The sequence below is a fragment of the Argiope bruennichi genome, chromosome 9, assembly GCF_947563725.1.
Source record: "Argiope bruennichi chromosome 9, qqArgBrue1.1, whole genome shotgun sequence".
Classification (NCBI taxonomy): domain Eukaryota; kingdom Metazoa; phylum Arthropoda; class Arachnida; order Araneae; family Araneidae; genus Argiope; species Argiope bruennichi.
In genome coordinates, this window is record NC_079159.1 from 110,260,824 (window position 1) to 110,282,651 (window position 21,828).

At 26.0% G+C, this 21,828-nt stretch overlaps 1 protein-coding gene across 3 annotated transcripts in view; it reads right to left on the reverse strand.

Moving 5' to 3' along the window:
- The window catches only part of LOC129983822 (arfGAP with SH3 domain, ANK repeat and PH domain-containing protein-like), a 61,305-nt gene continuing 39,477 nt past the window's right edge, over window positions 1–21,828 (reverse strand). For 2 of the 3 annotated variants that reach the window (XM_056093470.1, XM_056093469.1), the window contains 5 exons: window positions 20,214–20,489; window positions 13,164–13,218; window positions 11,918–11,991; window positions 8,641–8,753; window positions 1–6,323 (listed from right to left, as the gene is read on the reverse strand). In XM_056093470.1, coding sequence (XP_055949445.1) covers window positions 6,114–6,323; window positions 8,641–8,753; window positions 11,918–11,991; window positions 13,164–13,218; window positions 20,214–20,489 — 728 coding nt within the window. In that variant the 3' untranslated portion in view covers window positions 1–6,113. The remainder of the gene's footprint in view (window positions 6,324–8,640; window positions 8,754–11,917; window positions 11,992–13,163; window positions 13,219–20,213; window positions 20,490–21,828) is intronic. The other variant, XM_056093471.1, reaches the window with a different exon arrangement.

Sequence of the window (21,828 nt, forward strand, 5' to 3'; positions counted from 1 at the left end):
TGGAAAATATAAGCTATTTATTGGTAGACAATTCCTAATTTCTTTATTATTTATAAAACATTTTCTATTTAAGATAACATACAATTTGCATTCATTGTTTACTTAAGAACATATCAAGGAAAATTATTGAAAACAATTTTATTAAGTTTCATGAACTTTTTCCAGCTGATGAAGCTATTTAAAGTACTTGTTACAAAATATTTAAGTAACTATTAAGGTGATGAAGCACTTTACATAATGTTTATGCTTTTAAACTTGGAGAATTTGAATACAAATTGCATCAATATTTACAATATACAATAATGGAATGGGTAATTGGGCATTTGGAGTCAAAACCATGTGCTCCCAACTAGACTAGTTTTACATATCTACAGTGGAGTTATTGTATTATAAGCATATTACACAAATCATGGGAAAATGTATAAAACTTTGTAAATGTGTAAATGTCATAAATGTTTCAAACACTTATAAATTATTACAGTATTTACACATTCAAATAATGCTCATTTCAACTATCATTGAAAAAATACACACATAAAACACACCAAGCAAATACACAAATTCTGTATGTGAGCTCATTAAACAAACCAAAACTATACAGTCACTTTCTCACTTTAGTCTACAAGAGAGTAACATAATATAAAACAACTGCTATGGGTACCTATTGTAGGTTTATGAAAAGGCACTGTCTAAGTTTCAAATTTGTTCCCAGATGTTTTCCAATTCATATTTGAAATAAATTATTAAGCTGAAAGAAATAATAATAAAAAAAAAAAAAAAAAAAAAAAAAAAATGGCAGCCTATTTTTAAAGGCCCTTTTTTTTATGTACTTTAAAGCATTTAAACATATTCTCCCTTAAAAAAAGAAAAAAAAATCACTGTAGAAATTTTGAGCTTCTAAAATAACATTATGGCACATTTAAAAATATTTACTGTTACATAATCATAAAAAATATCCAACAATCCTTAATCTGAAATACCCTTTTTTTAATTCCGAGACAAAGAAAAATAAATTTCAGAGGGAGTGAATGAATGCCTATTTCATTCATCTACTGGTTTAGAAACTTAGAAAAAGAGCAAACAAAAGGCAGATCTATATGCATAATAATAAATAAGCAACAACACTGTGAATCTTTCATTCAATAACAATTTCAAAATAGCTATTATAATGCAAAATAATTGCATTATTCTAACCTTGGGAAAATTTCTTATATAAAACCTTTGTGTATACATATATCAACAAAAACAATTCTAGAAATTAGTCTAATCTTAAAAGAAACCTTAAAATAAAAACTATGTTTCAAGATTTTGAACTGAAGTTAAGGGAATTTTTTTACTATTATTTCACCTCAAACTTTTTACACTCAGATTTTTACATTTAAAATAAACAAACAATGAAAAGGAAATTAAAAATAAATCCAGTCCACTTCTGAGATTCCTTTTAAAATATTTGATTACACATATTCATCCTAACAAATGGTACCCATGACATAATAGGGCAGTTACACTATTTCAAGAGGCATAAGAACATTCAGATTTCCAATAATATAATAAAATAAAAAAGCAAGCACAATTCTTGGTTCACGCAGAACCAAAATGTAACATTATTAAGGGCACTCACAAAACAATTTTCACACTAAACACACAAAAAAGTAATACTGTTCTACAATTTTTTAAACCTTGCAACAGTAGACGGACTTGAAGCTTTTGAGCAAAGATACAGTTAAGAACAAAACGAGTGCTACAGTAAAATTTTTTGACTAACAATCTATTTAATTAACAAATAAGGAAGCACAGACATGTAAACCTCAATTTTTAAATTCACAACAAATTCTTTCACAAAATTATAATAAAGAAAAGATCTACACAAAAATTGTAATATAACTATCTCAAGCACCAATATTTTAAAAATTTGTCAAATATTAAAGATACCGAATCTTAACATTTGCAAAGAGTATTCATTATTGAACATTTAAACAATCATTGTAAAGCACCAGTTCATATTTAATGCATTCATATACTATTTATCAGGGATTAAAATAAAGAGGAAGATAATGTACCATATTCTTAATTATAAAATTAAAGTAGATATAAAAATTTTATAAACTCTAGCAACACAAAAATATCTACGCGAATATAAACATAAAACAAGAATTTTATTTCTTTTTTCATTACAGTGTCATAAAGAGCTATTAAATTTTTCAAAAAATGTATGTAACAATATAGTAAAAAGATGATTTCTTAATGAAGCTTTTAAGAATTTCTTTTCCATATTAGCACAATATATATATATTTTTTCTTTCCTTTTAAAAACTTTTAAACATAAAATTATTTCTAAAAGATTTTTCCCTAAATAATATTCAGATAATCATATTATAGAAAACCAAATTTATGTATTATCTATGGTATAAGCTTTTAAGAATAAAATGCAATTTTAAAAATTTTCAAAGGAAAGTCCTTTTTTATTAAAAAAAATTGCATATCTTTTGGAAAATAAAAAAAAAATATTTCAGATTTATTAAAGTTATAAAGTTTTTATGCAGATCAATTAATCATAAAATAAATTTATGCCTTCTATAAAATTCCTACCACTAGTGAGATGACATCTTGATTTCACATTAAATGCTACAATTAATACAGTAATTTGGTATTAAATAGTTATTCAATATTTTAAGCTTTACTTAGAATATTTAACAAAAATATCCAATTTCCCATTTTGTCCCTTTTTAAGACATTACTTTTGATCTAGGGATATACAAACACAAATTAAATTTTTGTATCATGTGAAACCAATGAAAAATTGAACTTTAAGGTAATTTAAGCTAAAGGTTGGTCCTTAGTATAGAGTTTGCAAAATTCAGGTACAGAGCATTGATTACAAGCTTTCATTTTAGCAAATTAAAATAATAATAATAAAAAATAAAAGTGTAAAAATTTAATCCCTATTTATTTTAGAATACACTATTGTGCGCTTTTACAAACACATCTACTATCCTTAATAACTGTAAGTAAAAATTTAAGTGTAACAAGTTTGCTAATTAATACTAGTTGATACTGAAGTTCACTAGTTGTGATGGGATCAACATGAATATCAGCACTACTTTTAAATGCAATATTTTAACTCAAATCGATTTGTACTTCAATTCTCTTAAAAAAATAAATCTATCATTTATAATTAATAATTTTGGAGTCATAGAAAATAAAATATTCAAGATAATTATAGAAACAAAGTGCTGCTGAATTGCGTTTCTCTTAAGGTGTAGATTTTTTTTCTTCTTTTTTTGAGTGCTGAATAAATTTATTTGAACATTTTACAAAGTATTATATACATAGGAATCTATATAAAAATAATAATAAATAAAATTTATATTTCACAGATTGTAGAAGATTATTATTTTATACAAATGAAAATGTATGAAGCAAACTATTTACAAAGCTTTGCCACTTTCCAATGACACTATATGGTGTATTTTTGTTACAGAAATTTCTGATAAACTAAATATGAAAGATTTAAAATGAGAAGAATTAAAAGAACATAATAAATAATATAAAAATTATGACTATAAACTTTTAATCATTACAATCCATGCACTTTAAAATTAGATTTAAAATATTAGCCCAGGCATGATATTATATATATTATTTTGCAGCAAATTGTCAAATCTTGAAGTCTCATAATCCCTCGTTTCAAGATATTTAGGCATATGCAGGAAGTTTATTTACAAATGAATTTTCAACGCAAAAGAGAATACTATATAACTAATTTTTTAAAACTAACTATTTTATATGAACTTTATTAAATTATATATTTTATAATTTTTTCTTCTTTCAGGAAAGCAATATAAAAAAAAATACTTTGCATATTCTTGACAATTTAAAACGAAGTTCTCAGAACATGAATATATAATGCACATATATATTCATTTTAAATAAATTTTCTTTCAATATTGTTTGGAAGTTCAAAACAAAAAGTTACAGAAAGAGCAAAAGACAACTTTGAATCAATTATTTCATTGCAAAATATTATATGGACTTATAACCAGCATGGTACATAATAACTTTGCTCCCCTGTTTGAAACACAAAAGAGGAAGGAAAAGGGAGAAAATATTAAAATAATTTCAAATAAGATGGAAATATTTCGAAACAGAAGAGCTAGCTACTAGTAGTACTTTCTTTCAACCAATCAAAATTTCTCAATAACTTTCTATGTTATTTTTAGGTAAAATAATGATGTAAAAAAACAAAACAAAGCATTTCTCATTTTTGATTATTTTTGATAAAAATTGATAAAATTAAAACTTTAAAATATTCAAAACATTATTTATATCTGTCATACATATGGAATAACAAAAAAATAAAAAAATGCATTTAACTATTAAAAAAAATCCAAATAAAACTTTGATTTATGATGAAATTTGTTGAAGAAGATATAAAAATTTATTATGAAATAAGTGAATCAAATATAGCAATTTAAATAATTACAAAGAGTATGACCATCGATAATTACAATTAAATATCAGCAAAAAAAAAAAAGTAAGTACATTCACCATTCGATAAGCATATGAGATAGGGGAACCTAATACATACTTTTTATTTATTTATTTAACAAGAAAACTTTTGATCTGTGTATTGGGAGAGGAGGGGAATAGAAATGCAGTATATTTTCAAACCACTGCTAAAAAAGAAAGGGGGTGGGCATTAATCTCATTCGGCATACAAACTTAAAAAAAGCACCCTTAAATTGTGCACAAATTAATCTCTTAACATAAATACCAAAAAATATAATTATAAAATATTTCATAAATGTAATATACAGAATTCTCATAATGTGTTTAAAGAAGGTTTTATTTTTGCATCAATTGAAAAAAATAATGGGCTTTAAATTTACAAAATTCTTTTAAATAGAAACATTTAGCTTTCCTCCTAAGGAATGACAAAAGAGCCCCAAAAAAGTCTTTTAAAATGCAATAAAAAAAACTAAGTTAAAAAAAAAGAATTTTTTACTGATGTTGTTAAGTATTTAAGATTATATAAAAATATCACAATATAAAAATTTTTATATTAGATATTTTAAAAGGAATTTTGAGAGTCACACAAATTATATATCAAAATAAAATGAATATTAAATAAAGAATTCTTTTCTAAAAGATAAATTCTGAATCAGCTTTGACATAACTTGCTGATCAACAATTATTTTTAAGGCATAAGATTCATTAAGAGGATTCTATTTCACTACACATCATAAATACCTAAAGTAATACCCAATATATTTTATGATTATAATTACATAAAAGAAAAGTATAAAATTTTTGATGATAGAATGGGATGAGTCTACAAATAAATTATACAATTTGATACTATTTTCAAACAGAAAAAGAAAAAAAAACTTTGAAAATTTATACTTTGCTTATGACATGAAATAAAAAAAAAAAACTTCATCCTCATTTAACAAAAAGAAAACAGATAGATAAGCACATAAAAATAATAAGAAAGGTGTTATTATTACAAATAATTCAACATTCAAATCTCTTACATACAAATACAAACGCATAAAACACCAGGGAAGAAGAGAACAGAATTTAAGTATGGAGGAAAAATTATGTGTTGCTTAACACAATGACTAGTATGACAAGGACCATTCCGAACAATGCAGATAAATTGAGTCTTACAAGTAAAGAATGGAGTAATACATATTGTATAATACTATAATTAAGCTATACATGGAGAGTAATTCATATTTCAGAAAATCACAATTTATGCAAAAATAAAATTAACTGTTGAAAGGTTTTTCATACCTCTGTTCAAAGTTCGATAGAGGGAAGGATAAGCATCCTTTATATTTCAGCAAATGCTGAATTTGATCAAGGTTATGCTTTCTGTGCTTAAAACTACCAGTGTTTGTGTAGGTAGATAAAGCTGTCACCTGTCGATTTCATCTTTGCTACGAGTTCAGAAATTGCATTGTGTGTGTACTATACACAAGGAAGATTTTTGTATTTTTTTTTCAGTTTGTGCGAAGAGCAGCCAATTATAGCGGAAGACTAACCTCATGAACACTATACAAAGGCTTTGTTAAGTTTATAGGGAACAGTGAAGCATGATAGATATATATTTAATCTTTTAGCACATGGACAAAACTTGAGGGAAAGACGCCTCGTCTCTCTGGTTGTCCTTCGATCATGCCTTCCATCCAATCATCATCATCTGTCACTTCACTGATTATGGTGATTATTTCACCTTCCTTAAATGATAGCTCATCTTCCCGATCAGCATCACAATCATATAAAGCTCTACAACGTCTCGGCTTGAGAGTGTCATGTCTCTGCATAAAATTTACAAAAATCTAAAATCAATGAACATAAACAATTGACACAACTACATAAATAGCATAACTTGAATCGGAAAAAATATCTTTCAGATTTTAGAAATCTTCTGATATGTTGTAGATAAGACATTATTAAATTTATGGAATGAAAATTTAATTATATAATAAAGTTATAAAATTGAAGCAAAAGCAAAAAAATTATTTTTGAAAAATTCATTCATTTGCTTGATACATCAGTGTCAGTATTTATCTAAATTAACAGTTTTTGAATCTAGAATTGAATGCACGTTTGTACATCATGAATGCTATTTGTTTATTCCTCTTCAGCTTTAATGTTTACAGTCAATAATGCAGCCAGATAATTTGTTTTCAGGGGTATATAAAAGCAATTAAAAGATTGTTTTTTTAAAATCCTTTATGAGCCCATATTTCAGAATTTTTTAAAATAAAATTTTCAAAATTTTATGAATATTTTATTAGCAATACTTTAAAAATTATACATTTAGACAGTAACCAATCTATAGTAAGAAATAACTGGCTTGAATTATGTAATTTTAATATTACTGAAAATTACGTTTTTAATGGTATTAATTTTTATAAACAAGTCAAGGGCATTCCAATGGGAACAGCTTTCTCAAGTGCTTTAGCTAATATTTTCCTACATTACTATGAGAAAAAAATAATTAAATATAATTTAATAAACGGGTGGAGATATATTGATGACCTACTTTTGATTAACTTCGACAATACTAATATTATTACTAATTGCTATCCAAAAGATTTAATTCTAACAGATACAAATAAAAATCAACTTGAGGCTATATTTCTGGATTTAAAAATCGAAATTGCTAATGATAAAACAATAGTTGGTATATACGATAAAAGGGATGATTTCAACTTTAAAATAACAAAACTATGTAACTACCATTCCAATCTAAACTCTAAAATTTTCAAAAATCTAATTTTCTCACAAGTTAACAGGATCAAAAGGGTTTGCAATAATAAAAATTTCTATATTGGAGCATCAAACAAGCTCCTTAAAAATTTAATTAAAAATGAATTTCCTAGAAATTACTGTAATGTCAATTTTTTAATTAAACAAGGTATGGTTTGGGATTAATCCTTTGGCTTAAATAAAAATAGAACTTTCCTTGCATATTAGATCACTCAATAGATGGCGCTGGGAGCCTACATTTGTTTACATAATTTACCATTAGTTTTTTAAAAAGCGGGAATCAATCGATAGCTTAAAATTTCCTTGACTGTTGATGGTATGTTCTGGCCTTTTCATTTTTTTCTTTAGTGCTATTTTTTGTTTTTATTATTATTTTTGTAATTGTATCTTTACTTTGTAGTGGTCATTTTCTTTTAATTTGTTGTTTTGTATTTTCCTTTCTGTTAAAATGGTATATCTCTTGGGCCTAATTTCAGGGGGTTTTCGGGTCACGAGGAATCATTATTAGACTTATGTCTGCATTTCCTCACAGAAAAAAATCCCTTTCTTTGAATCCCTGCCTGAGGGTGACCCTTGTAAAAGTCTTTAGGCTGGATTCTTTCTTTTTTATATTTTTTTGTTCAATTTTTATTTGGTTTTTTTGATTTTCCTATTAACTTGATTTTAATACTTTTGATACATTTAGACAGTATATTTTCTTAAAATAATTTTTAAATGCATATTTACAGAAATATACATTAAAATGGAACATAAAAAAAAGAAGAAAATTTAGTTCAGAAAATTAGAGGATAAAATGCTGGCTGAAACAATCTCGTAATAATTCACAAAAATCATAATTTTTTTAAAAAAATTTAAGCAGCCCATAAATTTAATTTTTTAGAATCAAACAACAACATTATATAAACCAATTAAAAAGATAGGCAATGAAAAGAGTTGAGCTAAATTATTATGTATGTGAAGAATCACAGTAACTTTAAATCACAATTTATGCTGGTAATATGGATAACTATGTTGAGAAGAATTATTACACCCAGTAAAACAGTCCTAGTATATTTAAAAGTAGTTAATGCATTTATAAAGTATTTTACTTTGCGAACTAATAGTTAATATTGTTATAGTGAAAAAACTATTTTTAAAATGAAAGCAGTTTAATTTTTTAGGATCTTTTTACAGTGCTAAAATGTAATTCAGTCATTTTTAGCTTTCTATGTACTGATGGCTGCCATTCATTATACAATAATATATAACATTAAGAAATTAAAATATATAAGGATTAAAAAATAATGTACAATTTCCAAAAATAAATACAATGGTTAATAAACAAAACTATATACATGCACACAAAAAATCTTTTCTTACTTTTCTTGGTGGAGGTACTGGTGTTTGGCTTTGGCTACTATTGGAGTCACCTGATTGAGGTAAACTATCAGAAGACTGCCCATTGCTTAGAGTTTCTATTGTTTCATTTAAAACTATATGAAAAAAGGTAATAAATACATATAAGATTACATGTATAGTAAAAAAAAAAAATAAAAAAATAATGGATAAATTTGCATGCCAAGGTAAATATTTTAAACTAAAAGCAAGGAAATAATTTCTGCAGACTATATACAGGTATTTACACTCATTATAATATCAATAGCTATTAAAGACAGGAATATATTTCCAGTTGAAAAAATGCAATCAATTATGTAAAGAATCATATTTTATGTTGTTTGAGTTAACAAATGTACTTTTGAAATAATTACAATTACTAAATTTTTACACAGTTCTGAAATATTATTAGCAAATTATTTTGGATACAGATTTTTGTTTTTAAAAATTCTTTTGTGAACAAGATTGCCAATTTTTGACCAATGGTTGTCCAAAGGAAGATAATCAAACCAATAAACTCCATTTACTTGCACTATTCCGGATTTTACATCTAAGAATTTTGGATGTCGAACTTTTTTATGCTTAAAATGTCAATGCATGTATGAGTAATAAGATCGAGAGACAGAATAAAACCATTGGGGATGGTCACCCTCAAAATTTTCTAGCATTACTCTCTAATAAAGGTAGCATCCCAAAGAATGGCACTGGCGTAAAATAGTTACGAGATATTAATTGTGAATTTAGCACTTTTAATGAATCTATTGTGTAGTTCTATGGCATGATTAGTAGTTGATTAATCTATGGCATGTGGTCAATACTATCCGAAAATCGAACATGTATTTTAGACATGTTCATCAAAAGGAGAGGGGTATTAAAACAAAAATTTGAAAAATATCAACCCTTGTAGTCACAAAATCCTATGACATATTTAATTTATTACAACACTGCATTTTTGATTTATCCATTTATATGTTTCTGAAAATACAGACTGACACACGGTCAAGTCCTAGATGGATTTGGCTGAAAAATTTGACAAATGTCTATGCAATAGATGTTAAATCTGTGAACCAAATTTTATCACTATCTCTCTTTGTTTTGTAGTTATTGTATTAACGTGTATTCAATGAAATGGACAGACAGACTTAATCTGCATGGATTTTACTCAAAATTAGAAGTAATTTAAAAATCTGGCATAAAGTCCACTTATCAAATTTCATTCGTCTAGCTCAAAGTGTTTGAGTTATCTTTGTCACAGTCAGACAGACATTTTCCAAAAATGTGTTTTGTAAGGAATTACGTCAAAATCTCAAGTTCGAATTTTATAACAATTACTATACTTTTGCTATATTACCTATACAAGAAATTAAAAAAATTAGGATTTGAATTTCATCAACAATATATTTATTGACTTGAACAACTTTAAGTGTAGTTTGTTATATCATTTTAAACATTTGTTTCCAATTAAAGTTATTTCTTTCTCTAGTAGTTTAGAAATTAGCTATTTGGCAATAATTAGAATGGACAACATGAATATTAAGAGACAACCTCAATAAAATCTCATTAATCCTAAACTTAAAAATATAATTACATGCCTGCTAACAATATGAAACTTGAAGTGACTGCATTTTTATAATTTTCATATTCAGGAACAATAGCTAAATGATATAAAAAAGGAAGGGTGGTTGACTTTGCTTATATTTTTCTGAAATTTAAAAAGGTGTTAAAAACTCTTGCTAACAACTATACAGAACTACTCCATAAAACAATTTTAACAATATTATTTCCTCAAAAGTAAATGGATGCTATTGAATCTGAAATTAACTCAAAACATATCAATTCAAAAAACATTTCCTATTAATATACAACAAATCAATCTCTAACTCAGTTATTTTACTTTACAAAATCTAAATATTTAATTATAGTAAACTGTTCTGCAATTATATAATTTCCTTTCTTTTTATGGAATGGGGAAAAGCAATTCAATAGAGACATTGTATATATAAGGGAGGGCAGAATTGTATATCTCAATGCAATTTTTTAGGAATTTTAATTAAAAATTAAACCATATTTTGGCATTTCCCCAAATAACTTCTGAAAAAAATATTATCGATCACTAACAATTTTGACATTATTTAAAATTCAAACATTGTCTTTTTAATGGTACCATTTTAGTAACCATTCCTAAATTTTGACAGTTATAATTTTGTTTGCATAATTTTTAATGAGAGCTTTCCTTACTACATTAAATTTCAAACTGTTTGCACTGTTTCATTAAATATAAAATTGCATGATTTTCTTGCATTGTTTAAATGCTAAAGCAAAAAGTTTATTATTATTATTTTGCCAGTGTACATGAGGAATAAGAAAGTGAAGTCAAAGTATAGTTAAAGATAACAGAATTAATCAGAATAGAAATTATCCAGATAGTTATGTTTTTAATTGCACTATGATGTCATTGAATTTGACTTCATTAGAAATGCTTAAGTACACATGCAAAATGGGTGTAACATTGTAAACATCAAATGATGCATAATTTTTTTTATTTGGGATTAAACATACAAACATTCCAAGTAAAGTAGGTCATCAAAGCAAACTAGTAAAGGATAAAAATATTCATTAACACATAACTAGACCATACAAAGACAACGTCAGCACAATCACAAACAGGAATATTTTATATTTGCACATCCTCATACTGTTTAGATTTCATGTCAAATTATCTTAAGCTCTAGATAAATTCATTGAAATAATTCTTTCATAGTGATACCATTTTATACTATTCTTTAAACCATTAATTCATTTTATGAAATACAGTAAAATAAATATATATTTCTTTTAAGTTTTCAAAGAGCCTTTGATTTACAGTTTAATAGCCCATTCTCCCAAAGAAAGTCAAAAGATTTAAATTATATACACTGCATTCTTATTTCATTCAGAAAATAGGAATGTAACCAAATTAACAAATCTATTTTCAATGAAACAATATTACTTAAAAAAAATTAATGAACATATTTTCAAAAAAAATTATAATTTGCTATATTTTTTTTCTTTTTTGCACTACTTATTGATTTTTTTTATCACAACTTATTGATTTTTTTTTTATATTTTGATAATAGCAGAAAAACAAAAGCAATAACAACAACAAAAGAATGTAATTTTTGATCTTAATAAGAAGCAGAATTAAAAGTCCCTTTTAAAAAGTAATAAGATTTTATTTTTAAAAAATGCATTATCACAATATGTAATCTTCATAAAAATATACCTGATGGTGTTGGAGGAGGTGGACACTTAGGCCTTTGTAGTGACCCAGTGTTTGATACTGATGGTTTTTCTACACTGTAAAAAAATAAAGTTATTTTATAAAATGAGAGTAAAAATTATGTAATCACTAAAAGAACTACTTCCCATTATAAAAAATAAAAGAATTTTAGAATGTTTTACATGCCTATTTTTCAACACTCATTGGAAATTTAAATTAATAAAATAAAATTTGCATTTTGTTTTGAACTCCTAAAATTGTTTTTATGATGTGTTTCTATCAGAAAACTTCAGTCTTTCTCTACTTCATGTTTCATAATGGCACCAGATATCTCAAAGAATATAAAAATCATATTTTATAATGTTGGATTTATGTTTTGATATGAGAAAAATTTTACATGTTTTTTCCCCCTCATTTCAAATTTTGTTTTTATGTGCCTTTTTATATCATTTTGATGATACACAAAGGCACAAACTTTTTTATAATTGAATTTAAAATATCACTGGTGATCAAAAAAAAAAAAAAAAAATGAGGTTCACACAACAGGAATTAATAGCAAAATACCCTTCCCATAAAACATTTGTTTCTCTTTAGGTATAAAATAAGATAAATCAACAATGCATACTGCAAAATTTTGTAATGTTGCTATCTGTTTTTGAAATTTAAGAAATGAACTAACAATTACTTCCTTTACTAAGAATGACATTTCAGACAAACACTAATTTACTAAATTTTAGAATTTACATCTGCAATTAAGTGAAAGTAATTAAAACTAAAAAATTAATAGGAAATGTTTCAATATTTCAAATGCATTTCATGTTATTATAGGGATTAAAATAATAATGTTATAAAGAGAATGTGTCACCTAATTAGGAGATAAAGTAAATTTGTAGGTCAGGCAATATTAGGTTTATTAAAGACATAATGGAAAATTATATAAAAAAATAAATGAAAATTCTCCATCAATATAATTTATTATTGCATTAAATTCTCCATAAATATTTTACATTAAGTATTTATTTTTAAAGTCACCTATTTCAATGCTTTTTTTTCCGCTCCAATTGGACAGATTAAGTAAAAACAGTAATCAAACAGTGATAAATTCTAAACCAATTTTCATACTTCAATATATATACAGAATATGATTTAGAATAAATTCATAAAACAATTATAACATCTTATTAAAAGGAATGAAAAATATTCATTACTCGGAGGAAAAGAATACAGCAACCACATAAAGAAAAAATACCTTTTGAGCACTGGAAATTCACATGTTTTTGGCAGCACCTGTTTGGCACCTGGTGCTAAAATAAATAATAAAAACAATACTTGAAAACAATTGCTACACCAAATGTAAATACATTACTGAACTATGAATAAAATTATAAACAGAAGTTTACGAAAAAAGCAATTATATGGAAATTGTAACTGAAGATAATGTATATATATTCATCAAATTATTAAAATCCTACAGTCTACAATTATAGATTTAGAAAAAATACCTTAGTTTTGTTTGATAGTACACTATCTTGTATGCTAAAATGCACATTTCAAAATTTAACTGTTTTTACAAGAAATAAACTCTAATGCTGCATTTTTCTAAATAAAATTATAGTACAATAGATTGGAGTTGGTTGAATTCTGTATTAACAATTAAGTAATGAATAACCTGCTAAATCCTTAAAATTACAGTTGATTTTAAATTAAGTAACACAGCACTACTCAAATATAATCAATATATTTAAAATAATGAGGAAAAACACAATGAACCAGTCGCCTAGCTCCAATTACTGCCTTGATTTTTCTAATTTTTGTTTCACATGAAAAATTATATGATGACACTTAGGTATGTTATTTAGAGTTGTTATCAGGGGGAGGGGAACCCCTATACATGAGGAAATCTTACAACAGAGTTCACTGATCGAATTTTCAAAAAGGTTTATTTCATATTAAAATTCACGACTCTTAGATATCAATTTTCGTTTGCCTTTCACCACCCTTCAATTTCAGAACATATATAAAAAATAAAACTTATTTCATATTAAAATTCATGACCCTTACATATAAATCATTGTTTGCCTTTCACCACCCTTCATTTTCAAAACATATATAAAAAATAAAACTTCACTATAATATATCTAAAAAGAAATCTTGCATAAAGTTTGCCATCCCAAATGCCAAACAGGGGTCAAAAAAATTTATTTCATTTATTCAATTTAGCTTATGACTCAAGATATGCTATCAAGGATCATCTACACTCCACTACCTTACATTTTTAACAGAAATTGGAAAATCAAAATTCAACAGTGCACTCTCCAAGGGGAAAATAGCAACATATCTTGCCAATTTCAACCACTGAGTCAATTTCAAAAATTTTATTTCATATGAATGCTTATTATCCCTCAATATATTATCAAAGATTTGTTGTATATTATCATAGATTTATTGTTTTTATTTTGAGAAATTTAGTTAAATAAAATGTTAGCAAAACTCTCAGTTTTCACAATTGAAATGATTTTGTTGGTTTTCACTATCAACTTGATGACTTCACGTCTTTAAAATACAACTAAACAACCAGAATGTTCTATCATTAAAGTGCAACTTTTAGTTAGATCACTGTAACTATTTTCAATTACACTTTTGTGATATGTTGTAGTTAATGTTTTTTGGAGATGCTAAAATTAATCTTATAAACCAGAAATCTCAGAAGGCTCTGTAGATGATATTAATATAGTCATGTTATAAAACACTATTTTCTTTTATTTGGAGAAATACATCTTCTCCAAATAAAAGAAAATAGTGTTTTAAATTATAACCATATAATAATGGCAGAGCACTATGCTTGCAATGGCAAAAATCAATTGACAATACAAATTGGCGAAATCAATCCAATTGTTAAGTTTGAAGATTCAGTTTAAGTCGATTTTGCAAGCATAGTGATTTTAGTGATTAAGACTGACAAACTCAGTCAAGAATTTTTCAAAAGAGAATTAGCGGGGAAATAATGCTTTTGAAATTTCTCTTGAAAATGGATGTTGGTTAAAGAAGAACTTCATTGATTTGATGTGAGATTCATATGACCATTGATAGCATTAGTTTAATATAATGTAAAAATTGGCACAGTATTTGTGGTTGGGGATAATTTTTTAACATTTTACCAATTATTTTTAAAATATAGATGATGGATAAACAATTGGTCGCCAAAAACAGCTAGTGTATATTATTTTAAAAAATATCCAAAAGGTGACAATTGCAAATGAATTAAATACTTTTTTCATTGGTATTAACACTCTAGGAATTCTTTCCAATTAAATCAATTTTTGAAGATAGCAAAATTACAGACATAAAATGTTTGCAAGATGCAGTATAGTCCTTGATTTCACATTATTTAATGTTCCTTCATTGCACATTTTCTCATTGCAAAGAATACAAATAGATGTTTGCAGTCTCAATAGTATTTAGTATTATTTGAGAAATTTATGATTTCCTAGAAAAATCAAAAATGTTATTTAAAATTCTAATTTTAAGAACAAGGTAAATTCATGCTGGAAGAAAAATCATATCAATAGTCCATGACAAGTTCAAGAAAAATAATTTTACTATTGTAAATCAAAACATGAACTGATTTGAAGAGAGAAATAGATTAAGAAAAGAAACAGAAAATCAATTTATGACTGGATTAGGATTACACAACTTCTGATGCAAAATATTATACACAACAATTTTTATATCCTGATGAATTTGTATAAGATGATTTGTTAACCAAAAAAGATTGACATTACTTCATTTATGGAAGTATCAGATATATAAATATTATTATGTTAGCCTTAAAAATAATTTATTCACGTAAATTAAAGACTGGCAAATTTCAATCTAAAATTGTTTAATATGAGGATAATCTTAAAATTCTAAAAATACACCCCTTTATATATATATATAAGGGGTGCAATTTTCTTCTAATTTGCATTTACAATATATAATTATATATGTAGCTTGGACAGCATAATAAGCAATAAGGATCGCAGTTGAATTATTATATATATAACTTTGGAAGGTGAGGGTTTGAACTATTAAATTCTTTCTGAAAGTTATTGCAATTCAATCTGTGTTGAAGATTTAAGATAAACAATTTATCATGAAGAAATCAATTATTTTTATATCAATAAAATGTTTGTCATCTGAGGTTAAAAAAGTTACTTTAACTTTATGACAAACGAAAAAGGTGTAAGACTAAGTCAACATAAAAGCTATAATACCAAATAAGAATTGCTGTTTCAAAAAGGGAGGATATTATTGGTTTTATTTACTCTCTCTATATATAAGAATGTCTATTACTTTAATTTTAAAAAGTATTACTTTTTGAAAATAACTCTTACAAAATCAAAACTTTTTCATTAGCAATAAGTATGCTATAAGCAAAAAAACTGTTTTCATAAAAACATTTAAAATTTCTACTTATAAAAGGAAATACTTGTATGTGTGTGCAGAATCCAGGGAAATCTATCCACTTAAAAACGAAATTTGCATACATTTAGTTCATGATAGTGATACAATTCACCTTGTAGCTTGAATTTTAGAATTTAGTGTAAAAGTATTACTGTTACAAACATTTCAATTAAAACTTTTGGGTTGCTTTTGGATGATTTTTTGCATGATCTACCCTTAGTATCATTTCTAATGTTTATAGGAGAAGAAAAAAATTACCAAGAAAGAGTGACTTTCTAATGAACTTTGTTTTGCATTTCTGACTTAATTTATTGAATTTTAAGAAAATATAAAAAATATATATATATTTAAATTAAAACTTTTTTTTAGATCATTACTTGAATACTTATTTTTAATTCAAAACAGAAACAATCAAAATATCTTGATAACTAATTACTAATTGTTTTCCTGGTGAGTTCAAATATTTTCTTCGTTGATTGAGAGGTTTTATTTCTTCATTAATACAGAAAGGAGCAAAAATAAGAAATCAAGAGTTGAAAAAATCATCATTACATGATTCAAATTCTAATAGAACCCTTTTAAAGAAAACTTTTTAATTTTATTATCTCTTCATCTTTCTCCTTTGTATTAAAAAAAAGTGAGAGAATTTCAGATTTCAATGAAATTTCAGATTTTAGAACTTCAAAAGTTTCTCTATATTTTTAAAATTATGTCTGCCCTTACACAATAACTCAAATGAATACATAGATCTAAAATTTAAATGGATGAAATTTAATATGAGGTCTTAATGCCAAATTTGTAGTTATCTAACAAATTTTGAACAAAATTCATTCCCAGGAGTATCTATCTGAGAGCAAATGGACACAATAACTACAAAACATAGAGTTAAGAGATAAAATATGGTATGCAGTTTTACCAACTAAAGTGTAGATCTGCATCAATCTCGACCAAATCCACCCATTCTGCCCACTTACAAGCACAAACAGTTAAAAACAAAATGGTTTAAATAATTAACTTTAAAAACTTAGAAAATGAATTAAAAGTAATATATGTGACAAATTTTGGTTTCAGTCAGTTGGTAAAAAAGAGACGCCCAAAATGCTATTTACTTTGTGAAGAACAAAATGTATAGGACTCCAGTACACATAATGTTTAGAGATTTGCTCAAATTTCACAATTCTAATCAAAGGAAGGGAGCAACATCCTTATAATGCAATAAGGAAGAAACTTTCAGTGAAACCCCATCTAATAATTTAGTATTCATTATTTTCAGTATATTATTTTGATTTTTATCATTTTCAATATTATGGTTATAAAGAAATAAAATCAAGTTTTTTTAGCATAATTTCATAACTTTATATAATATTGTTTTCATTTTGTAGAAATGCATCATCTTGTGAGTAATACCATACAGGCTTTGTTAACAAACATACTTAAAGTCATATGTATGTGTATTGCATATACTTATTATGTTATAACAATTTAATTTCCAATTAAACTTGACCATAATTTTTAAGAAGCCGAGCAAGAACTTTTGAAAATTACTGATTACAAAGTTGAATAAAAACTCTATTGAAAAACTGCTATGTAAATTAAAAATAGTGATCAACACATCTATATCTTAAAAAAGTGCAGCTTGTAAAAATTATTGATTCCGCTATATTTTAATACAAAAAGCAGGGAGCATATATGTAATTTTAAAATAATGGAAAATTTCTTCACCTGGCAAACAATTGCTTAAATGCTGCTTTAACCATTTTTTTAAAAAATTTTTTGCATATTTATATATAAACTCAGAGATTTTTAAGGAGGATGCTTATCTATGTCTAATTATTCATGTTCTATACACCAAATCATTTGACCTAGAGTTAATAAATTTGGTACCAATGAAGTTTGAAAGTGATAATGTAATCTTAGAAAGACTTTTTTCCTTAAAATTTTGATTAGTTTTAATTAATTAAGAATTAAATAAATGTGATATTGGTAATTTCTACAAAACTTCCAAAAAGATTATTGGTCTTTAATATTTTTTATACCATTTTAAAAATAAAAATATTGTCTTTTTATTGATTACAATCTAGTTATGCAATATTTTTCTATATTTTGACACATTCAATTTTCTTTTTTGCGTAACTTTGAATACTATTTAAAGGTAACAATGAAATTCAAATCATTTTCACTGTTTCATCAAATATTTAATTAGGTGATTTTATTATTTGTGCAGTTTACATGAAAACAAAAAAGTTAAATTTTAAAATATGAACTGCAAAAGACAATATGAAGATACATATCTTGAACAGTATCATTTTTAATAGCACTGTGATCTCATGGAATTTGACCCCATTAAGAATGCTCATGATCATAAAGATAAAAACAGATGTAAGATTATTAAAATAATATAGCTTTAAGATTTTGCATTTTGATGCTTAACAATATTTTGCTGAGAGAATCATAGGCATCAAGTTATGTTATTGAAATGGAACACCAACATTCTAGATGAACTATTGTTTATACTCAGATTCAAAAACCTGTTATGCTTTTGTGCATGGTCTGGTTAGGTCTATTTAATCAAAATAGGAATGAGAGGAAAGATGAAAAGAGGAAATATTTAAATTTAACAATAAAATGAAATCAGAAATTAAAGGAGCCCAGTAGGCATAAAAACTGTGGATAACTCGTAAAACTGTTGGGTAAAGATACTAATTCAATGAAACAGTTTGGAGTTAATTTTTATTTATTGGAAGGGACCTAAACTTTAAGCTATGATGAATAAATAGAACATTTCTGTTCTTAGAGTTTGGCAATTCACTTTTTTTTACAAAAGAATAATTATGCTTTATGTTAAAATAGTTCTTAATTTTATTTGTTATTGAATGTTTTGATAACATTTTGAGATTAACAATGGTAAATTACCTTGATTATATATAATGATATTATATAGAATATAATATTTTTCATATCACTTCTGAAAGCTTTTTTGCCACTTGATTTAGCCATATAAGCATTCTTCATAATTTTGAGTTAAAATAAAATAGTATGGTCAAAAACAACATGACACTCAACTTGCATACATGTGGGGGGGGACCAGAAAAAGTATCTATAATTGGGCAATAATCAAAGTCAAAGAATGATGTAGAATTCAGGAAATACACTTGTTCTTTTACATTTCACCCCTTAGTGAGGTAGAATTACTGAAAAGTGGTAGTTTCGGAATACTGAAACAAACAGTAGCTGGCTACCAAAGGCAACTAGTATATTTTAATCTATCAATATAGAGAAAAACCTTAGTTTTAGTTGATATAAGTTTGTGGGTTAAAATTTTCTGCACTTTTTCTGCTTCGAATATTTACTAACATATGCATAGCAAAATTATTAAAATCTCTCATGCATCAGAAAACTTGAAACAAATCTTTTGTCATTTCACATGGCATGTCTAATCTTCCAATATATCCCTAATGGTAGCTAACTGGAATTAGGAGTTATGCAATTTGGTACAACTGATTATCCTTCAAAACAACTCTATACTTTCAAAATTGCAAACTTTATCACATATATATGCAAAAACAAATACATAAGTTAATATTGTAAAATTTTAAAATATTAATAAGAAGTGTCTTTTTAAGCATATTTACTTTAAGTGTGCGTAGACAAATAATTTCAGTTTTCAATATAAACATGAATTTTCCCAATCTAAAAATTTCGCTCATGCAAAAAATGAGCTAAAATCAATACATTGGATGCAGCAGCAGAGCCAGCACAGCAAAAGTAAAAAACAAGTAAAGGAAGGAAGGAGCAATAAAAAAATAAATAAAAGGAGAGTCATAAAAAAAGGCCTTAGCTATTTGTTTCCTACCAAGGGTAATGGTAGCAGACTGGAACCTTAGGCCATTGCCATTGTAGTTGAAGTCTATGGACGAGCTGGAATTGTTGATAGAATGTGAGCTGCAGGAAATGAGATCTGTGGAATGATTTCTTCGGTGATTAATTCCGGATGGGGATTGGGAAAGTCCTGGGTCAGAAGGAGTACGGGAATGGCTAGGTGTGGCAGGACAGTTGTTACTGGAATTAAGGGTGGGTGGAGGGGGTGCAGCTCTTTTCTTCATACTCCCATGGGAGGTCAAACCAGGGACTAAAGGAATGAATTAATCAACAAGTTAGGAAGAAGCAATAGGTAGAGTAGTTAAAGGGAATCAGGAAGCTTAATACATCAACTGCCAAGCACTTCTAGTTTCTTTTTTTGGTTTTTGATATTAGAAAAATTTTTAATACAAAAAGGCAGTCTAAAATGAAATAAGCAAGAATGATTTAGTAATTTTATTCAGAACTTGTAAATTAAATAGAAATCTAGAACGAAAGAAGCTTTTGCAATTTAGGTCAAGTCATTTTGGCATTTGATGCATTAAACTGCAGCCAGCTTAAAGAAAAAGCAAAATTATATGGACCCATTCTGTGATACTAATGAATGATCTGTAATTGCAATCTTTCTTATTCTATAAAGTAGATGCAAGATTCAGATTGATGTAAAATTGAATAACAAAAGTTAAGGATTTAAAGAAATGATTATCAATGTTGGAATCGACAGGAAAGGAATGACTCTCCCGCTGCATGATTTGTATATTCCTTGTTAAATCTGTAATTACTGTTAAATTTGATATTTCACTTAACATAATTTAATTGCATGTTATGCATCAATGATTTCTTCTCCTAAAATGTTTCATTTTATGACTTCATACATATCAAAATTTCGAAAAATTAATTGAAATATATAGAACCTGGCTGGAAAGAAAACCACCAACTGCAGCTTTTGTGTTAGAAATGAAGAAAACAAAATTGTTCAAAAAGAAAAAGGTTTCAGAATTTCAAGAAAAACTACAATTCAACCCATTCATTGATCACAGAATGGGTGAATGAAGCAAAACATCATTGTTTTGTCTAAAACAGATTACAAACTATGCTTTACTTAATCTAATGCACAAGCAAAGAAATATATACATAAATAAGCAAGAACTTTCATTTTTTGCATAAAGGGATTAATAAAAATTACTCTTATTATAAAATGGCATGCTCACAGAATAGATATAAAATTTATCATAAGAAGTACTAATAAGTAAGTAAGTATCATAAGAAGAAGTACAATAAAATAAAGCAATTATCTACTTTAAAATGATTTAAGCTTGCATATTATATTAGAATACACAAAATATAAAGAATAGTTTCAACTATGTAATGAAATAAATGTTTTATCAAAATGATTGAATAAGAAATTCATATGTAGAAAAGATGTTGACAACTTTTGTTCTGACAAATTAAACAAATTTCATGAAATCCTATTTTAAGAACAGTAATGCTATAAAATCTGTTAAAAGTTAGAAGAACAGAAATTCTTTTGTTCAATTTCTATGGCAATCAAAATTAAAACAGAGCAAAATGATCATCTTAAATTCTGATTTAAAGCTTATGATATTATA